A 22,472-nucleotide genomic window follows, 5' to 3' on the forward strand; every position below is an offset into this window, starting at 1 on the left:
CTGCGATTTTCTGACAAACGCATTTTTACTTGAAATGACGTTAGGGTTTGCATTTGCATTATTATTTTTGACCCGGATGAAGTCCAAGTTCTCATGATGGAGTCAGGAGTTGGTCACCAGAACTCCTAATCTACTCATTATAATCCCATCGTGTTTGGGCTCAAAAGATTTGCCCTGACGACACCATCGATCTAGATGAGGTCCAGGGTCTCATGATGGAGTCAGGAGTTGGTCACCAGGACTCTTAATCTACTTATCATAACGCCATCGTGTTTGGGCTCAATAGATTTGCCCTGACGAGCACCATCAATCTAGATAAAGTCCAGGGTCTCATGATGGAGTCAGGAGTTGGTCACTAGAACTCCTAATCTACTCATTATAATACCATCGTGTTTTGGCTCAAAAGATTTGCCCTGACGAGCACCATAGATCTAGATGAGGCCCAGGGTCTCATGATGGAGTCAGGAGTTGGTCACCAGAACTCCTAATCTACTCATCATAACTCCATCGTGTTTGGGCTCAATAGATTTGCCCTGACGAACACCATCGACCTAGATGAGGTCCAGGGTCTCATGATGGAGTCAGGAGTTGGTCACCAGAACTCCTAATCTACTCATCATAACTCCATCGTGTTTGGGCTCAATAGATTTGCCCTGATGAACACCATCGATCTAGATGAGGTCCAGGGTCTCATGATGGAGTCAGGAGTTGGTCACCAGAACTCCTAAACTACTCATCATAACCTCATCGTGTTTGGGCTCAATAGATTTGCCCTGACGAGCATCATCAATCTAGATAAAGTCCAGGGTCTCATGATGGAGTCAGGAGTTGGTCACTAGAACTCCTAATCTACTCATTATAATTCCAACGTGTTTGGGCTCATGAGATTTGCCATGACGAGCACCATCGACCTAGATGAGGTCCAGGGTCTCATGATGGAGTCAGGAGTTGGTCACCAGAACTCCTAAACTACTCATCATAACCTCATCGTGTTTGGGCTCAATAGATTTGCCCTGACGAGCATCATCAATCTAGATAAAGTCCAGGGTCTCATGATGGAGTCAGGAGTTGGTCACTAGAACTCCTAATCTACTCATTATAATTCCAACGTGTTTGGGCTCATGAGATTTGCCATGACGAGTACCATCGACCTAGATGAGGTCCAGGGTCTCATGATGGAGTCAGGAGTTGGTCACCAGAACTCCTAATCTACTCATCATAACTCCATCGTGTTTGGGCTCAATAGAGTTGCCCTGACGAGCACCATCAATCTAGATCAGGTCCAGGGTCTCATGATGGACTCAGGAGTTGGTCACCAGAACTCCTAGTCTATTCATCATAACTCCATCGTGTTTGGGCTCAAAAGATTTGCCCTGACGAGTACCATCGATCTAGATTAAGTCGAGGGTCTCATGATGGACTCAGGAGTTGGTCACCAGAACTCCTAATCTATTCATCATAATGGTAATTTGATGGTGCTTGTCGGGGTAAATCTATTGAGCCCAAACACGATGGAGTTATGATAAATAGATTAGGAATTATGGTGACCAACTCCTGACTCCATCATGAGACCCTGGACTTCATCTAGATCGATGGTACTCGTCAGGGCAAATCTTTTGAGCCCAAACACGATGGAATTATAATGAGTAGATTAGGAGTTCTGGTGACCAACTCCTGACTCCATCATGAGACCCTGAACATCATCTAGATTGATGGTGCTCGTGAGGGCAAATCTATTGAGCCCAAACTCGATGGAGTTATGATGAGTAGATTAGGAGTTCTGGGGAGTTCTGGTGACCAACTCCTGACTCCGTCATGAGACCCTGGACCTCATCTAGATCGATGGTGTTCGTCAGGGCAAATCTTTTGAGCCCAAACACGATGGAATTATAATGAGTAGATTAGGAGTTCTAGTGACCTACTCCTGACTCCATCATGAGACCCTGGACTTCATCTAGATTGATGGTGCTCATCAGGGTAAATCTATTGAGCCCAAACTCGATGGAGTTATGATGAGTAGATTAGGAGTTCTGGGGAGTTCTGGTGACCAACTCCTGACTCCGTCATGAGACCCTGGACCTCATCTAGATCGATGGTGTTCGTCAGGGCAAATCTTTTGAGCCCAAGCACGATGGAATTATAATGAGTAGATTAGGAGTTCTGGTAACCAACTCCTGACTCCATCATAAGAACCTGGATGGACTTCATTCGGGTCATAAATAATAATACAAACCCTAACGTGATTTCAAATAACACTGAAACTCTATAGCACTAATGTGCGCAAACGATTGGCATCTTGACTAGGCAGCATGGGTGCGTAGCCACCATGCCAATCGATACGACAACGAAACACTATCTGTCTCTCTCTCGTACTAATATGCACAAACGATTGGCATCTTGGCTGGGCAGCATGGGTGCGTAGCCAACATGCCAAACGTTTACGATACGACAAGGAAACACTATCTGTCTCTCTATCGCACTAATATGCGCAATCGATTGGCTTCTTGGCTAGGTATCATGGGTGCGTAGCCAACATGCCAATCGTTTACGATACGACAACGAAACACTACTGTCTCTCTATCGCACTAATATACGCAAACGATTGGTATTTTGGCTAGGCACCGAGCAAGTGTGTGGCCAACATGCCAATCGTTTACGATACGACAACGAAACACTATCTGTCTCTCTATCGCACTAATATACTTTATTTATACCTGCAGTCATTTACTAACTTCTTCATTTTCCATTGGTGTGAAAGAGACAGAATAAAGAGCAAGGGTTATAGTACACTCTGTAGTCTGTACACTTAGTAGTAGTGTACATAAAAAAAACTACTGTGCATATAAAATAAAATAAAGAGTGCCCATATGATATCATATAACACTAAAATTAATGTTGCTTGAAATTATATTGAAAACTATCAAGATTATTCTAGTCTGCATTGAAACGCGCGTCGCGTTGCCGGCGCTCGCGTACCGAGCGCCAACGCCATCTATCGAGCGTTATTTCGTGAAATCGGAGAACGCTCCAAGGATTAAGGGCTCTTAATCTTTCTTTATTCAAAATAATCTAACTAGATTTTACACGTCATAAATCATCATCGTCATCATAATATCTGTTTGAGCTTTGGAACGTGAAAAAGACATTGACACAAGTAAATCCCTCTTCACAAACACTTGAAAGTGTTTTCAGCCTGGTAAAAATAGTGTCTAAAAATTACGTCCCCTAACGCCCTCGCACCAATTTTTTAGTTCAACATCCGCACCAAGATTGACGCAAGCCTGCAGTTTTACATGGCGTCATACATATGATACCTATCTGTAGAGAGGCACGAGCGAATTTCACTTACTTTTTTACTTGAACTGAGTATAAGATTAGGTGCTTATTTAATCCTTGTCTTTGTCTTAAAAGAAACAAGTGCTGCCAAGAATCAAGATCGCGGCCATTATTGCCATTACAAGCATGTTCACGCACTAACGTAACTCACTACTGTTACAACCATCATTAGCGCATGTTAGACATCGATTATCAGCATTACAATGGCCGGCATCTACTCTACTCCACATAGTATAACGATTCTCGGGACTCGATGCAAAGACAGCACAGTGAAGACGTCTGTTATCTCTGGTTTTATCTCCGGAACGTGACCCCACTATCGCTCGCACGCCGCCCGCCCATCTCAGACTTCTTCTCAGAGACCAAGGAGAATAAATACTCCCAAGTGTATATTACCGACCGTAAGCCATTAATTTAGAAACGCCGATCTGTCGCTCGATTGTTTACGATTCACGAGTCGGACCACCTTGTCCGTGTTATTAATTGATCGATTCCGATAAGCATTTGGTTTATCTGGAACAGATTTAAAATGATACGAAAGCGTAATTTAATTGAAATAATATAATTTCAAGTAAGACTAAAGTAAAAAAAGTGTCATAATTATTTATTATTTAACAATTAATTTAATTTCAATATAATTTTACATTCTAATGAGTAATTAGGCTCTGTATGGAACATTTCGCCTTGTTTTTATTAAATACCTACCACGAGTTTAACATGCCTGTTTAAAAAGTCCTTCATGTTAAAGGTTTATATTTCCTCCTTGATATTTATTTATTTTTTTGAGTAGGCGACACGGAAATGTTATTTTTCTTAAGGAACTAATTAGCTACCTATTTATTACATAAGATTGATTAAGCTTATTTATTTATATTAATAAAAACAGAGAAGAAAATTGAACCATTTTATGATAAAAAAAGCGAATAAACTAAGGCTAACTCAAAGATCTACGGACAAGTATTATGACCACGTTATCGTAACGTGGAACTGGCTTTTAATAATTACTTACTGCATACATGATTCATGCGTGGTTCCTCTCAAGTCGGATATCGATAGCTTTCAGAATTCCACTCCAGTCCTATACAATTATAAAGTGGCATAAAATGGCAGGGTAATAGTCAGAATAATTAGCACTTGATTAGGAACAAAATTTCTCAAGGTTCCCTAGTAAAAAGTAGGGATAGGTATAAATAAAAGTGTCTTACGAAATAGTATAAAACTTTTACATGGAAATAATATTTACTACAAATTTTTAATAAGATTAGAACTTAGGTAGTTTTCTTTAGGGATTGTACTAAATAAATGTGACGTTCTCTTCAGAAAGTAGTTTATTGTATTGACGAAACGTTCGCCATTTACTGAAATATTATTAAATTGTTAGTTGCAGGTGAATGATAAGAAATTATTTGATGATCTTAAACCAGTAAAGTAGGCACCTAGCTCTTGCTTTATGCGTATCTAATACGGTCTGACTATCTTAAATATTTATTTATTTATTTCGGACCTTGTCATACTGTTGATATACAATCCTATGTTAGTTACACCTATACTAAATTATAACCTAAGCCTCTGGATCCCATGTGAACATCCTCCCAGTGTTTCCAGAAGGCGAAGGCTGTTGGAACTGTCAGGCACGCGACGCATCAGGGAGGCAGTTCTTTTACGTATTATTGATATGCAATAGCATCGAAGCAGTCAGTGCGCGCCTCCGCGAACATACTTGACGCGCTGCAAAAACGAGGCGGTCCCAACAGCATCCTGAAGCCATTGTTGTACTGGACGCGCAGGGCAAATATGACTGCACAGACGTACCATGACATCAACCCCATCGTCATGCATGAACGTAAAGCCAGTGTCAAGATATTTATGAGCAAATTATTAGCATAGTTATTTTATCAGCTGATAAAATCTAGAATGCTGTCACTAAATCGGTTGTCAGATGACATGCTACGGATCCGCGTGGATGGCTTTATATAAAGCTTGTTTCACATTGCAAGAATTATAGAATACAACAAGTTATTATAGTTTTTATTTACAACGGTGTGTTACACAATACATTTTCTATGCAAGACATAAATGAGCGTTCCATACTATTTCCCATTGGCAATAAGTACTTCATAGTTAAAAATAAGTTTTATCGCTGACTGTAATTTTCTTTCCACTAATACTCATCGAGACAATTAACAACTCCAAACACAATTAGTTTGCGTTGTTATATCACAGAGTTGGCAACCTCCTGTCATCAGATCAGCTCCATATCACCATAATATTGCATTGTCATCCAATTTACATAATATAGGTATGTGTGCAAAATTTCGGCTCAATCGGACATCGGGAAGTGGGTCAAAAATATTTGACCAACGCTAACTTACATACTAACAGGGCAAGTTAATCAAAAGTTTATAAAAACAGACAGATCTCAATCAGACATCGGGAAGTTGTTTGGTTTGCACCAAAGTTATCGAAACAGTTGAGCACCTAGATCTGAGTTTAGAAATACGGAGTGAAAAATAAATAAAAGCGTGTGAAAACGGATTCAAACGAATGGATGTAACGACTATCAATATGGGTACAAAACATCCGGATTGATCGTGTTAAGACATTAAATTTCTTTAACAAATTAATTAAATTACGATGAATAACTGTTACTTTACTGGCCATTCTCCAGGATTATTTAATAAGACTGTTGGGCATTTCATTCATACAATAATGGACCAAACGCAAATCTCTTATTAATAGGTAAGGCAATTTATGGTGTTGTGTATTTTGGTACAGTGTCATCTGATTGTCATGTCATCGGGTAGACACCGTTTTGGTGGGTTTATAGACCAACGCGAGGCATAAGCATTTCTAATTCACCTTTATTAATAGTCCTCTGTTTAATGAATACAATTACTGAACAGGACTAATTATCTCTAACGTGTGTGACAAGCTTTAAAAGTAGTGATAGTCTGATAGTAAAGTGAGCAGCACCGGACATGACCACGAGGGGTCCTGCGCGTGGGGCACACGCATCACCTGCGCGTTACAGATTGACTCCATGCCGCCGCATAGTCTAGTCTATATTTACGAGTATTAGGTATTTACTCAAGATTGGGTGTTCAGGTAATGGCGCTATCCTCCATTGTTCATGTTGATGATTTCTGACGGCAAACGTTTTCTCGCGTCACCTTAGAAATTGGAAGCCATGAATAAATAGTAGTAAAAATTTAGGATCATCGATCATTATTATTTATTTACAGTTACTTATTTTTGATCTAGTACCAACCAAGTAATTTTTTTTTGGGATTTTACTTATGCTATTCGTTTATTCATGGTTTAGATTTATTATATCCAATTAGAACGGAACTTTATAGGAATACTAAAGTAACATACCTAAGTACCTAATTTACGCGTGGAATTCTAATGGTGTAAAACTTAACTTAGAAAGCAAATTCGTAACATAATCTAAAGCAATCCAGACGCTTTTAGTGGTCCAAGTATGGAGTTCGAGGGAGTGAATAGTACCTTTAAGTTATACAGAGCTTTTAAACTAAACTTGATTCCTGGTTTGCAACTAATATAATCCACTGGCTTTTGAGGTACCAAAATTAAGTTAGAAGTTAGTTTCTTATTGACATGTTGATTGACTCCTGTATTGGCTGTGTTAGTCAAAGAACCTGTCTTCTATGTATGACGGTTAAATCATAATTTGTATCGTTACCTTACCATACAATCCTTTCGTCTTATACTACCACTGAGTTGTTTAATTTTATCATAGCACGGAACCACTTACCAGGACTATTTATTTTATCTTTATTACACAAAAGAAAATACAAACGTACTAAAGGCGGGCTTAGTGCTAGAAGGCATTCTCTACCAGTCAGAACCTTCGGGCAAAGCAGATAACTAGTAGGCGGTGCAACATCCAATATTTTACAAAACTAAGTAGGTTCTATTACATAACTCAAACAACTAAATAAATACAATTAGTACACTTGTATTAGAAATCAAATGAAAGTAACTAAATAAAGACGCTAAAGTCAGATCAAGCTAAGTTGCCAGCGATTTTGATAGTCCAGCCTGTGCAAGTGTTAAGTAAAAGTCATAATAACCATAAGAGTCATAACTTCATAGATGTTTGACGTTAAAAATAACACTTCCGCCGTCTGGGCTATCAAAATCTCTGCTAATTTATCTTGTTCTAACTCTAAAAATGTACCATTCTGCCTGCAAAGTGCTTACTGAAGGCTTTTCTTCTCTTCTTCCTCGCGTTGTCCCGGCATTTTGCCACGGCTCATGGGAGCCTGGGGTCCGCTTGACAACTAATCCCAAGATGTGGCGTAGGCACTAGTTTTTACGAAAGCGACTGCCATCTGACCTTCCAACCCAGAGGATAAACTAGGCCTTGTTGGGATTAGTCCGGTTTCCTCACGATGTTTTCCTTCACCGAAAAGCGACTGGTAAATATCAAATGATATTTCGTACATAAATTTCGAAAAACTCATTGGTACGAGCCGGGGTTTGAACCCGCGACCTCCGGATTGCAAGTCGCACGCTCTTACCGCTAGGCCACCAGCGCTTCTTCTTACTGAAGGCTTTTATAAAAGTAAATCTATTCGGAGACTGTCACTGTGTGACAATTGCTGGAGTTTTTGCTAACTCATTCCAGAGAACTTTTAAGAATTATACCCGACGGATCTGTAATTTTATTTAATTCAGTTAAAAACCCTTTTTAGGGTTCCGTAGCCAAATGGCAAAAAACGGAACCCTTATAGATTCGTCATGTCCGTCTGTCTGTCCGATTCTGTCACAGCCACTTTTTTCCGAAACTATAAGAGCTATACTGTTCAAACTTAGTAAGTGGATGTATTCTATGAACCGCATTAAGATGTTCACACAAAAATAGAAAAAAAACAATAAATTTTGGGGGTTCCCCATACTTAGAACTGAAACTCAAAAAATCTTTTTTCATCAAACCCATACGGGTATCTATGGATAGGTCTTCAAAAATGATATTGAGGTTTCTAATATCATTTTTTTCTAAAATGAATAGTTTGCGCGAGAGACACTTCCAAAGTGGTAAAATGTGTGTCCCCCCCCCCCCGTAACTTCTAAAATAACAGAATGAAAAAACTAAAAAAAATATATGATATACATTGTCATGCAAACTTCCACCGAAAATTGGTTTGAACGAGATCTAGTAGGTAGTTTTTTTTTAATACGTCATAAAATTAAAAAAAAAAAATTTTTTCATCACACCCATACGTGTGGGGTATCTATGGATAGGTCTTCAAAAATGATATTTAGGTTGCTAATATCATTTTTTTCTAAACTGAATAGTTTGCGCGAGAGACACTTCCAAAGTGAAAAAATGTGTGTCCCCCCCCCTGTAACTTCTAAAATAACAGAATGAAAAATCTAAAAAATATATATGATATACATTACCATGCAAACTTCCACCGAAAATTGGTTTGAACGAGATCTAGTGAGTAGTTTTTTTTAATACGTCATAAAATTTAAAAAAAAAATTTTTCATCAAACCCATACGTGTGGGGTATCTATGGATAGGTCTTCAAAAATGATATTTAGGTTCCTAATATCATTTTTTTCTAAACTGAATAGTTTGCGCGAGAGACACTTCCAAAGTGGGGAAATGTGTGTCCAAAGACTCCAAAGTGGTAAAATGTTGAACAAGATCTAGCAAGTAGATTTTTTTTAATACGTCTCAAATGGTACGGAATCCTTCATGCGCGAGTCCGACTCGCACTTGGCCGCTTTTTTAATTTAATGACATGTCTGAACCAAATTTATTTTAACGGATATTTTGGTCAAATACTTAATTTTTTTGGGAACATCGTATTAATTTTCTAGGTATCTATTTAAAAAATGTTATTCAGAACTTTACTTTCTGAACGCAAATAGAGTCTTCATAATAACAATTCCGTCTCATTCATTGAAGTACTTGTAGGTAGGTACTACATCAAAAATGTGCATTAAGCATTAGTAATTTAGTCCACAGACACGGCAAACTTCAAACGAACATTATTGCTATAATTTGTAATGAGCACTTTTAGAATTTTGTTACATTTCCCGATAACAGAAGTGAAAGGTCAAATGCAAGTTGTTAATATCATCGAAACTAAATAACCGCCATTATTATAATTATTATCAAGCAAGAAGTTGCCCAATTTATATTTACCTATTTTTGTGTTATCAATAAATACCGAATGTGACTTGAAAAAGGTTTCTTAGAAAAACGATAAGTGTTACATTTGTTGTTCAAAATGTCGTCTGCGTATATGATTATATAGGTATTAGATAGCTTATTTTTGTAATTGTATGTTCTTAATGAGCAATGGTTCAATGGCTCAATGTGTGAACGAAGATCTTGTACAAAGAAGATCCTTTATAGGAGCAGGAAACGGATAAAGATGCCAATTATAAACGATCCCTCTTTTCGGCTTATTGTGGTTATTATCCATTTAACAATATTCATATTAATCATATTATACAAGCTATTACCCACGACTTAGTCCGCGTGGATTTATTTCCCGAAATCCACTTTCAACCCCTTTCCCCTCTAAGTTCCCAACTTAATATAAAACTTGATCTCCCCCTTACACACTTTCATCCCCTTTTTAATCTCATTAGGGGATGAATTTCCAATAACGGTGAAATCACTTTTCTTCTATTTTAATATAATACCTTGTCATGAAGTGTCAAGTTCCCAAGTTTCAAGGTCATACGAACTTCAACCCTTTTTTAATCCCCTTAGGCGTTAAATTTCATAAATCTCTATCTTGTGTAGTTTCGGCTCTGCGTTGATGAATTAGTCAGTCAGTCAGAAGTCTGAACACACACATTTATATATGTATATACATATATAGATTATAAAATTTCATACTTTTGTAAGTTTGAAACAGTTCAAATTTTGCGTCCATGTTCGCTAGTATCATATACAAAACGGCAAGTTCATATTAAATAAAAGAAAAAAAAAAGAGTTTAAATTAACTTATTACAAAGGACATACACAATTAATATTGAGTATGTCCTTTGTAATAAGTTAAAATTATTTTACACAATAAAAAGTATTCAAATAAGTTTTAACTATACATTATTCAGTTAAGTAATAAGGGAGCTGATTTAATAATAAAGTGATAACATTTTGTTTACCAACAGATCACTTTATTGACACAGTCATTTAGAGAACGTTTATGAACACGCATATCTAAACGGAGGGTGAAACCTTTGATAACACAAACATCTCGGATGCTTAACATTTAAACGAATCAAATAACGATTTCTAGAGGTAAGAGGAGATAAAGTAACATTTTTATGGTAAATTTCGTATTGAGTATTATTGTTGCAGTTTGCATATCAGTGGCGTGAATTTATACGTATTTTATCGATGTTCGGGTCCCACATTTACAATGGTATGTCAATAATTTACCAAGAAATCTTACGGCGTGCGAGTTGTCACCCAGCTGTATCTTATTATCTTATTGTATAGGCACATTCAACTTAAATATGACGATTTTGCTTTATTGGAGATACCTATCATTGAAATTCGTTTACTTACAACTAGCCTCATATATTACGCGTAAGGTCACAAATAACGTCACATAATTTTGTGGGTCCAGTAAAACCGGGTATAGGTTTCATACAATTTACATATATGGGATTTGTAATTACTCCTGATCAAGTGCCAAAAGAATCATCTTATAGAAGAACAGACAAACCTGTAGAAATTATAAGGATTCTTATAGTTGAATACGAAGCCCTAAAAAAATAAGTTAAATTTTAGTGACTCTTTTCGCTTGTATTATACACGTCTGAATATAAAAATACGGATGATAAAGTGCCAAAAATATGTATACACCTTAATATATGGACAATAAGGTCGTTATATTTTTGGGACTTTGTTCGTATCGACATTTTCAGACGTGACTGCATAACTATGACACTAGGGAAATAACATCAATTGGTTTTGCTTTCTAGAAACCAAGTTTATGACGAAACATATGCAAGGATAGGGGATTTTAAGGTCTAACTGTTAAAATGGCGCCGTCGATTGGACAGAAACGGCTTTGGACAGAGAAGCATGGCGGTCTTTGGTGTCGGAGGCCAAGATCCACTTCGGGTCGCTGCGCCACAGCAGTAAGTAAGTAAGTATATTATAATTGTTCGTAAGGAGTAAGGAGTAACTCCAGTCGTGCTTTGGAGTTGACATAAACATATTTTATTTAATGCGTAAATTAAAGTTAGTTTTCGATAAACGCAACAGATAAGATCACGCGATAACTTTACTACATATTAAGTGTAATAATAAGTATAAATAGTGTTAGGTGGTTTTAATTTTGTTCGTATTAGGCAAAGTTCTCTCCGATGGTTGATTCCTCACTTCAAACAATTTTTATAAGTACTACTATTCAATAGCCAGAGACAGTGAATAGATAGTGCATCACGTTACCTAACAGTTCCTTAACCTACATGACATGACACTGATAACGCAACTCGAGTTTATGTTCGTGGACCGGCAGGGTGTAATTTATGATTAAAGAGAGTATTCTGTACACCCTTTGTATGCATGTGCACTATGTGCAGCCTCGTCAAGTAATAATACGTTTTAGTTAAGTTTCGTACAAGTATCTTAATACTGTAAATAGCTGCTGTAGGTCGTGTCCTTGTATTTTACTAAGCTTTACAACTTCCAATCCAATCGATTTACATTTTTTTCGGAGTCGTTAAAAGGTTATCATTTCAGCGAACGGTCTCATAGCGAAGAGTTTCGACCAATACCTTGAGAGACTCTCGCTAGGTGGTTGGATCAAGGGTCAGATGCAGAAGGCGGTGACCTTGGACACGGCGCGGATAGTCCGGCGGCTCCTCTCTCTGCAGCCCTGACCACCGGCAGCTTAGGCCCTGCCCCGCTGCTGGCGGCACCCTAGTTTAGGTTTTTTATAATGTGTATAAGTATATCTTTTGTATTGTTTTATAAGTGTTTTTATATTTTACTTATATATATATATATATATATATATATATATATATATATATATATATATTGTAAAAAGCCTAACCTAAGAAATAAGATAAATAAAGGAAATAATAATATTATTTTCAACACACTTGCTCAAAACGGCGTTTTTATTCCACCGATTTTTGGCTCATAATAGTCATAATCCTAAATATTAAACGCGCGTGCTTTTTCAGTATATTATAACACTCGTACTTTTTCATTCTATTATCCGACTGAGTTAAGAAGGTAACTGGTTGCTAATAATATGTATGGCAATGGAGCCTTCTTAAATTGGTCGAGTAGATTTTACAATGTGGACTGGTGGGAGCCGGCGCCCCGCCCGCCGTCCGGGGCGAGAGGTGGCAGGCAGTATGACAGATGCAAGACTGCATACTAACCGATTTAACAATTAAAATTTGATTAATATGAAAGTTTCTTTTTTCCTCGTAAGTGTGTTGAAACACGTCGTATGAAACGCGTGTGCTATGGTCATTACATACATGGTCTTTCTTATTGCGCGCTTGCTTGCAGCTCGCTCGCACAATATCGCCTCGTGTGTAATGACCAACTTAGCACACTTGTATCACAATGTACTATTATTGTGCACCAAGTTTAAAGTTAAAAATTACACAGAAAACGAAATACAAGTTTAAGTCTAGGTAACAACAGGCGGTCTTATCGCTAAAAAGCGATCTCTTCCAGACAACCTTTGGGTAGCAGGAAAGTTATGTACTTACAACTTTGAACGTTACTTATGATATGTCGTGGTAGCTAAATAAGATATTACCAAAAAAAATTCATCTTCAATTCTATTGTCTAACGCATTATGTTTAAAACTCATACCTATACAGCCCCATACGCAAAATTTTATGGTACAACGCTGCGCAATATGGCCCAGCATAAGTGACTTCCGATCAGGCACAGTTGACAGTTGTTATGGATGCATGGGTACGTGCTTGACGCTCAGGCCGCTGAGGCCGTGGACTGCTTGCGTCCAGTCCGAGGCCTCACGAATCTCACGATGTTCCTGGTGGAGACCGAGCGCATCGTTTCCCCCTGTCCAAATAGCGTGGACTTCGATTTTGCATATTTGTCACGGTTCTCGAAGTCACAGTTATATATCTTTACCTATACCTACTTGATTGGAATAGAATATCAGCTCAGTTTCGAGTCAAAGCCCGAGTAGAGAGATAACAGTGTTGTTCTATAATAGTTATAATATCCAAAAGTTATAATGGCCTCCTAAGACTAGTCGGTAGTGACCCTGGCCTGCCTACGAAGCAGCAGGTCCCAGGTTCGAATCCCAGTCAGGGCAAGGATTGTTAAATATGATTAGTTCATTATAATCCTGAAATTAATATTGTATAGAAAATAATTGAACTATCACAATTTAGTGTACCTACTTTAATTATTATAATTGGAAATTGTTTTTCTTACGATATTAGAATGTATACAACATAAACATTGTATGCTATCAGTCTCATACTAAATTTATTTAAATAACACTGATATAATGTTAACTTGTGGAGTGTTGTTATTCACTAGCGAGTAACGACAACCTAGATCCTTGGGGAGGTATATCACATTATTGGCGTCTGAGTTCTAAGATAAAATTATATTATTTAGATTAGCAGTGTCCAATTTAACCGAGAATCCTCAAGAGCCTCAATGGAAAGCATTGCCTCGCTTGGTTGAACAACTATAAATAAAGTTATTTCTTTTTAATGTTTATTATTTTGGTCATATATACATATATATATATATATATATATACAATATTTTCCCTAGACATTACGAGTATAATTTGACATGAACAAAACAAGTTCAAACTCTCTAAAGTTTTAAGGAAAAATTAAATATTTTGTTATATATTTAAAAAAAATAGACATATGTATAGTTGACGAGTCGCCATACTAAATACTATAAATACTTTAAATTTGCTATCGCAACTTTACTATATACTAATATAAATATTAATTATTTATTTTAAATCACCAATCCCCACACTAAAGGCCTTAACGACCAGCGAAGTAATAAAACAAATGTCAAATACTTGTCACAATCTTTTCAGTATTGCCGTTCTATGTTTTTGATTTCCTCTATAGTTTTTTAATAGTCAATTAATATGTTCGTAATTTTTGTAAATTGTAACTCTAATGAATAAATAATAATTACAAAATGAAAACTATTTTTCGAATTAAGTTGTTTCGTTGTTCTGCCATCATAAACCGAAACTGAATAGAAAAAAAGGAATGAAAATCTGAGTTCGATTGTCCACTCACCCTCACTCGCTTTCCTTTCTGCTTTTCCCGTCGATTCCGCTGCCCCATGTTGACGAGCTTGCTGGAAATCCAATTATACGACACGAAAGTTTTGCAAAAAACCCAAAAAGTCACTAGAATTCACTGTGCATAAATCACTATCACACTTCCATACGGTACAATTTATCAGTATACACATTTTCGAATAGTTTCTTTTATCAGTAAAACTATCCAAGAAGTTTCTCACAGCTTGTCTGAATTTAGTTGGTTGTAACAATGGTCACTGTTTTGAAAATTTTTCACTTAGGGAAAGCGTTATCAGCGAGTTATCTTGTGCGGCGTGCGGGAGGCGTCCCGCGGCGGATCAAGCGTGGCGTCGAGTGCCGATGCCGAGTGGGCATCCTGTACATCTCGGGCCGCCTTCTGCAGCCCCGCCCGCGCCTCTCCCGGCAAACATATCAAATTAAATCCCTTGCTTACCCCTCATTATGATAAAGGGGTCGTTGACGATTATTTGTAGCGTTAATCTTTTGTTTATGATAGATTAAAAGAGCCTTTAAATTTAGATGTAAACTTGTAAAGGGCTGTTAGTTCATTAGTTAGCTAATTACCCGTGTTTTTATTTCATTTTGTTTGGTTCTTAAGCACTGTTTAGTAACTTATCATCAATGCTAATCCATTTGTCAAGTTCGATCACCACTCCGAAACAAAACAATCCTTCATGGGCGCAATTCTGCTTTATTTTTTAAACAACTCGTGATATTGCTTCGCTGGTCTGCGGGCTGAAATGATCCCCATATCACGAAATTAATGTATGCCAACTTATTAGCTACTAATGTATCTTTGGTGACATCGCCTACCATTATACCTATCTTGAACAATAATTGAAACAAGTTGTATTGATGCTCAGCAGTTACGAAGTTTTCCATAGACGTCGAGTATCGGTGGCCTGTGACGGACATGAATATAGACGAGTTTACCCTGTCTACAAAGTATTGATGCCAAGCTACATCCGCTAAGGGCTGATTTCTTTGAAAGAGATCCAATACTTACTGATAATTTTTATTTTTAAATAGGCAGGTGGAATTAGGTAGACCAAGCTAAGTTAGCAGCGATTTTGATAGCCCTGACGGTACAAGTGTTATTTAAACATCATAATTTAAAATAACACATGCACCGTCTGGGCTGTCAAAACCACTGCCAACTTAGCGTGATCTAAATCTATGCACATAAAAAAGTCGTGTACTTTCATGCTGGCAGGTGGAGTAAGACCAAGCTAAGTTGGCAGCGATTTTGATAGCCCAGACGGTACAAGTGTTATATAAACGTCATAATCTCATAGAAGTTTGACGTTTAAAATAACACTTGCACCGTCTGGGCTATCAAAACCACTGCCAACTTAGCGTGGTCTAACTCCACCTGCCTACATGAAGGTACACGACTTTTTTATGTGCATAGATTTAGACCACGCTAAGTTGGCAGTGGTTTTGACAGCCCAGACGGTGCTAGTGTTATTTTAAATTATGATGTTAATTGTGCAAATCATCTAAAATCGTGTACTTTCACATGTGTATCATTAGGTAGCTACTTATTAATAATATTATAATAACAAAAGACCTAGGCGTAGAGATGTGACGACCCCATAGCTCACCAGTTCTCCCAGTGCAATCAACGTATGGCAGCTTGTAGCGAGCTCTTCAGGAGTAGCGACCCCACTTATCCGAGTGCTCCTGGGAAGTTCTATCACCAGCTGCGTGTTCGAGGCATTGAGGTATAGTACTAGAGACCAGTACCCCTAGTGTAAATTTAGTCGATAGCGAAACGTGACGTACGCGTTTGCGTTAAGTCTCATTTTGTATGGGTTTTTGAACAGCGCGCCAAGCGGGACGTTTTGGACAGTCAAAAATCTCATACAAAATGACACTTAACGCAAACGCGTACGTCACGTTTCACAGTCGAAAATATTTACACTAGGGGTACTGTACATCTCAATGAAGTGCCGGTACTTCACTGCGTTTAGTACGTCTCCGACTACTGGCAAAATGTCGTGCATGTAACGGAAATCAAAATAAAGAAATTAAAACGCCTTTGTGCGGTATGAAAAAATCCAATATAATAACAACGAAAAATCTATTGTTTTAAGTTCATTTAGATTATTTTGAAACGCCACTTTAAACACTCGCGGTGGTACGCCATTTTCTTTGGCGCAAAGATTACATTTCGAAGATGTAACACTAATGATTACCTACCTTATTGTTTGCAGAATATATACACAACAATGATATATTATTCTTTATCTCGTAATTTTTAGGGTTCCGTAGCCAAATGGCAAAAAACGGAACCCTTATAGATTCGTCATGTCCGTCTGTCTGTCCGATTCTGTCACAGCCACTTTTTTCCGAAACTATAAAAGCTATACTGTTCAAACTTGGTAAGTAGATGTATTCTATGAACCGCATTATGATGTTCACACAAAAATAGAAAAAAAACAATAAATTTTGGGGGTTCCCCATACTTAGAACTGAAACTCAAAAAATCTTTTTTCATCAAACTCATACGTGTGGGGTATCTATGGATAGGTCTTTAAAAATGATATTGAGGTTTCTAATATAATTTTTTTCTAAACTGAAAAGTTTGCGCGAGAGACACTTCCAAAGTGGTAAAAAGTGTGTCCCCCCCCCCGTAACTTCTAAAATAACAGAATGAAAAATCTAAAAAAAATATATGATATACATTGCCATGCAAACTTCCACCGAAAATTGGTTCGAACGAGATCTAGTAAGTAGTTTTTTTTTAATACGTCATAAAAATTTAAAAAAAAAAATTTTTTCATCAAACCCATACGTGTGGGGTATCTATGGATAGGTCTTCAAAAATGATATTTAGGTTTCTTATATCATTTTTTTCTAAACTGAATAGTTTGCGCGAGAGACACTTCCAAAGTGAAAAAATGTGTGTCCCCCCCCCCTGTAACTTCTAAAATAACAGAATGAAAAATCTAAAAAAAATATATGATATACATTGCCATGCAAACTTCCACCGAAAATTGGTTCGAACGAGATCTAGTAAGTAGTTTTTTTTAATACGTCATTAAAATTAAAAAAAAATTTTTTTTTCATCAAACCCATACGTGTGGGGTATCTATGGATAGGTCTTCAAAAATGATATTTAGGTTTCTAATATATTTTTTTTCTAAACTGAATAGTTTGCGCGAGAGACACTTCCAAAGTGAAAAAATGTGTGTCCCCCCCCCTGTAACTTCTAAAATAACAGAATGAAAAATCTAAAAAAAATATATGATATACATTACCATGCAAACTTCCACCGAAAATTGGTTTGAACGAGATCTAGTGAATAGTTTTTTTTTAATACGTCAATAAATTAAAAAAAATTTTTTTTCATCAAACCCATACGTGTGGGGTATCTATGGATAGGTCTTCAAAAATGATATTTAGGTTCCTAACATCATTTTTTTCTAAACTGAATAGTTTGCGCGAGAGACAGTTCCAAAGTGGTAAAATGTGTGTCCAAAGTGGTAAAATGTTGAACAAGATCTAGCAAGTAGATTTTTTTTTAATACGTCTTAAATGGTACGGAACCCTTCATGCGCGAGTCCGACTCGCACTTGGCCGCTTTTTGTAGTGTTTTACTTACATTTAAAGAATATATTATGCTTTAAGCGCGATTTGATAAAAATAGCTGGGAGTACGACAATCAAATAGAAAGAGTTTTATTACTATTTTTTTAAATTTGAATGTCGTCAGTGTCACATATGTAAAAAAAAAACAATACACTTGTAAAGAAATAAATTGTATTTATTTCTTTACCTTAGTGACAGCCGTCAAACGCCGAAAATGGCGGACACAATTTGATTTCGATAGCATCGTGCGTGCGTGCGTGCGTGGGTACGTGCGCGCGTCTGTGCGTTCTTGCGTATGAGTGTGTGTGTGTGTGTGTGTGTGTGTGTGTATGTGTGTTTGTGTGTTCTAATATTGTGTCTTTTTTCAAAGTTTCAGCTCACTGAATCGAAAAAAAATGTTCTAGAACAAAACAAGCCAATCTGTCACTTAAAAACATTTTCCTCCGCAGTAAGAAACAACTTTTAGAAATTGGATTTTTAATTCTCTTGTATTTTAGCAGTGACCCTTTCACCGAAGTTTCAAATCCCTCAAAAAAAATTTTCCCAATAAAAACTTTCAACCCCTTGTTAACCTAATTATTAGATGAATTTTCAAATTTTCAGTCTTTACTGATATGACTTTTCTAGTGTTGTAATTATGTGTCTTCCTACGAGATTTCAAGTCCCTCACAAAGAACCTCGTCCCCGGTACAAAGTTTCAGCTCCTTTTTCACCACCTTAGGGAAAAAAAACAAAAATGCTGAAATTAATTGTCTTGTTTTAAATTAAAACGTCTTTATTATGAAGTTTCAAGTTCCTAGCTTAAAGTATTGTAATAATTGAGATAAACCCCGTACAAACTTTCATCTCCTGTTTTACTCTCTTAGGGGTTGATTTTATATTTATATGAAGCGACGCACGATCAAGACACGTGAAGAATCAAAATGCGTATCAAACTTTATGGAATATGCGTTTATTTTTGCTTAATACATATATTGCTCAGTCTGTGGCAGAGACACGTAAATAATAAAGACTGTATCTTCCCAATGTCACGCCATATTTTTTTTCTTTTTCATTTATTTATCATTTAATTATTTAATTCAGGCATTACCCATAAAAGTTTTAGTAACAAAACTTAGACTAATGTTATAGAATACAAGTTCATGAAACCTACCATGCAAAATAGTAGGGCTAGGACAATACAATGCCGCTACTAGAAACATTAAGATGCTTGCCAAAAAAACTCAAAGATACCCTCTTAGATGACGTATATCTCGATATTTAGTTTGACATGTATTCCATTATTTCTTTTTAGTTTCCTGTTTCCTTTGTTTCTTAGTTTTTAATTTGACAGTAATTTCGAATTTGTTTTGTTTTTTGGATAATTATTATTGACGTTTTATTATTATATGTTTGCATGCCAAATCATTGACGATCATAATGTAAATTCATATAGATTAACATAAGAATAATTTATGCTGTAATTTATCGTTATGAAAATAAATAAATCAAATCAAATCAATTATACTTCCACCAATATTAAGTATAGTATAAGCGACCAGTTTGAAGCTATACGATTAAATAAAAAAATACAATACCGGGTGAACCATACACTTTGATAAAATATAATTAATTTTCTATTAACATTTATCTATAGCTATTTAGCTATCGGCCCGATTCGAAGAATGAAATACGATAACGATAAGTTCCGGTTTACATAAGTTCTCATTTTGATATCGTTTGTATGTCGTATAATTGACAGAACCAATTCGATTAGGACAACCAATGTCACTTTGACGTTAGAAATATTGTAGATAGATCTTATTGGGATCACAGCGGAATCGAAAGAAACGCGAATTTTGACATTTCGTTTAGTTATCGATCTTTTAAAGATCTTTCCAAGATCTTAAACGTGTCTTAATCATTCTTCGAATCGGGCCGTATGTATTAAGTTTCTCTGATCTTTATTCGTGTCCCTTCGCGCGACCACCGAAAATTTTAACAACAAATAGTTATTCCGTAGTCTCTTGTTTGGGGCGTATCGTGCATGTTAAGTTTTGGTTTGATTGGCGTATTGTGTAAATAGAACAATACAGCATCAATACCAAAAACCGGCCAAGAGCATGTCGGGGCATGCTCAGTGTTGGGTTGTCCGTAGTTCCATCTCTGTATTAGGTAAAAGGGACTTTCGCAGAGCTTTGAACGTCTCTTTACTTTGAAGGGAAGACTGCGATAACTCAAAAATGGATAGTTTTCATTAAATGTCTACTAAATGTTAAGCAGTAAATATTATAACCTCTACTTTCACGATTTTTTCATATTATTTATTTAATCTTTATTGCACAATACATGATAATATTGATAATGGCGGACATAATGCCTTAAGGCATTCTCTACCAGGCAACCAATGGGCCTAACCAGAAAGATTAAGTAAGTAAGATTCGAATTCGCGATGTCTACCCCTAACTTTTTCATAAACTTTTTGTCGAGTAATATACAAATCTCTGTTTGTTAACCGCGATCATTATCAGTACCGTAGTACCAGTGTAACCTGCGTCGAAACGTTGGAAATAATGGTAACAAAATAAACTCTCAATAGAGCCGATAAAAATATGTTTCAATATATGCTCTTTTCTCGAAATATATCTTGAAAACACACAGGATGAAATCTCAATTTTCAAATTTTAAGCATCTGCGGAGTGACTTTATAAAATATAAGTCATACTAAACAACTTTTATCACCAATGAGCGGAATTCTTCATAGCAAAAATCAAACTGTCAGAGGGATTGACCTAACTGTTTTATCGACTTATCGATAAATATTTGTCACTTAACGAAACACAGGTGTCCTTAATTAGCTGACCGCCACTGTATTTTGGTATAATAGTAAAGAATAAAACAGAAAATACTTTTATGATGTAAATGAACGTAACATTTAGAGCAATATATTGTGGAAGAATCTTCTTTGAAACTGAAATAAGAATCTTTCTGTATCCATTTTTTTATTGTTTTCTTTTAGGATTAACCATTTTAGTAACACGGCACGGAAATCACTCATGAAAACTCAAGTGACATAAAAGACATATGTGACGCTGACATGATTTATTTTAATACGGAGATGCAAGTTGCTTATCAAAGAGGTCAAATGTTACAGAATAATCTTTTAAGTTTATTATGGATACCTAATGCGATATTATTCCCTAACATCGATAAGTCGATAAAACAGTTAGGTCAATCCCTCTGACAGTTTGATTTTTGCTATGAAGAATTCCGCTCATTGTTTATCACCAACCACCAACAAATCGACCAACCAATGCTGAAATCGCGAAAATAAATTTGGCTGTTTCATACATTCCGGCTGAAGTGATGCCGCGGATTTCTATGGAACAGCCAATTTTTTTTACGCAATTTCAGCATTGGTCCCATAGTAAAAGTTATCAGTATGACCTATAAATTCACTACGCAGATTCTGGCTGGTGAATACATTTTCAACCTGGAAAATAAAGATCATATCATTCATATCTTAAAGCATAATAATGAACATATCTTGAAAGCATTTGTCGATGGTATGGCTCACTTAATCTTCCAGCACATTCACGACTGATGTTAATTAAATAGTTTAATTAGTTGACTAATAGTTATATATTCGTGCATTTTTTAACGCACTTATATTAACTTATATACTCTGTATCAGCGTACTATTATTAATTTTTAGTTTCAATGAACGTTATGCTTCAACTTAAAAAAAATGAAAAATCGTTTATTGGTCACAATAATTGTGTTACATATTGAGAAAGGGTTGGGATCCCTAGTAAGTATATCAATACTTGTGACAGGAGACCCCGCTCTTCCAGCAGCAAGTTAAAGGTAAGTATATAAACCAATACAATACGACGTTAACTTCAATTTAGGCTCACGCAAAAGGTTACAGTCATTCCGTTTACATGCATATTAGAGGCGTACAGCGTTCTGAACTGGACTCTAACCCTAAATATGTGTGCACATCAAAAACCAAATTTACATGCATTAAATTAGTGTCTATGTATAAGATAAGTCAAATAATATATGGTATCAAAATTACAAATAATTATTAAAGATATACGTCATGTCAGTATTACATGTGTTAGTACAAGTGAGGAGAGACATTAATATGCAAATCACAATAAAGTACAAGAAATACAGAGAATTACAATATCTAACAAAATGCTCTTATAATACTAATTTTATGCAGGGGTATCAGGCGCATTCATATTCA

At 36.3% G+C, this 22,472-nt stretch overlaps 1 protein-coding gene and 1 long non-coding RNA gene across 4 annotated transcripts in view; one reads left to right on the top strand and one right to left on the bottom strand.

Annotated features, from left to right (window-relative positions):
* The window catches only part of LOC133517686 (uncharacterized), a 59,634-nt gene extending 47,298 nt beyond the window's left edge, over positions 1–12,336 (top strand). The window contains exon 4 of one of the 2 annotated variants that reach the window (XR_009799394.1): positions 11,317–12,336. This is a non-coding gene — a long non-coding RNA (uncharacterized LOC133517686). Of the gene's footprint in view, positions 1–10,497; positions 11,166–11,316 lie in introns of those variants that run through there. The other variant, XR_009799395.1, reaches the window with a different exon arrangement.
* LOC133517672 (NT-3 growth factor receptor-like) overlaps positions 1–15,986 on the bottom strand; it is a 62,706-nt gene extending 46,720 nt beyond the window's left edge. Inside the window, exon 1 of one of the 2 annotated variants that reach the window (XM_061851033.1) lies at positions 14,620–15,986. In XM_061851033.1, coding sequence (XP_061707017.1) covers positions 14,620–14,667 — 48 coding nt within the window. In that variant the 5' untranslated portion in view covers positions 14,668–15,986. The remainder of the gene's footprint in view (positions 1–14,619) is intronic. The other variant, XM_061851032.1, reaches the window with a different exon arrangement.
* Positions 15,987–22,472: the final 6,486 nt, after the last annotated feature.

Source organism: Cydia pomonella, chromosome 5 (assembly GCF_033807575.1).
Source record: "Cydia pomonella isolate Wapato2018A chromosome 5, ilCydPomo1, whole genome shotgun sequence".
Lineage (NCBI taxonomy): Eukaryota > Metazoa > Arthropoda > Insecta > Lepidoptera > Tortricidae > Cydia > Cydia pomonella.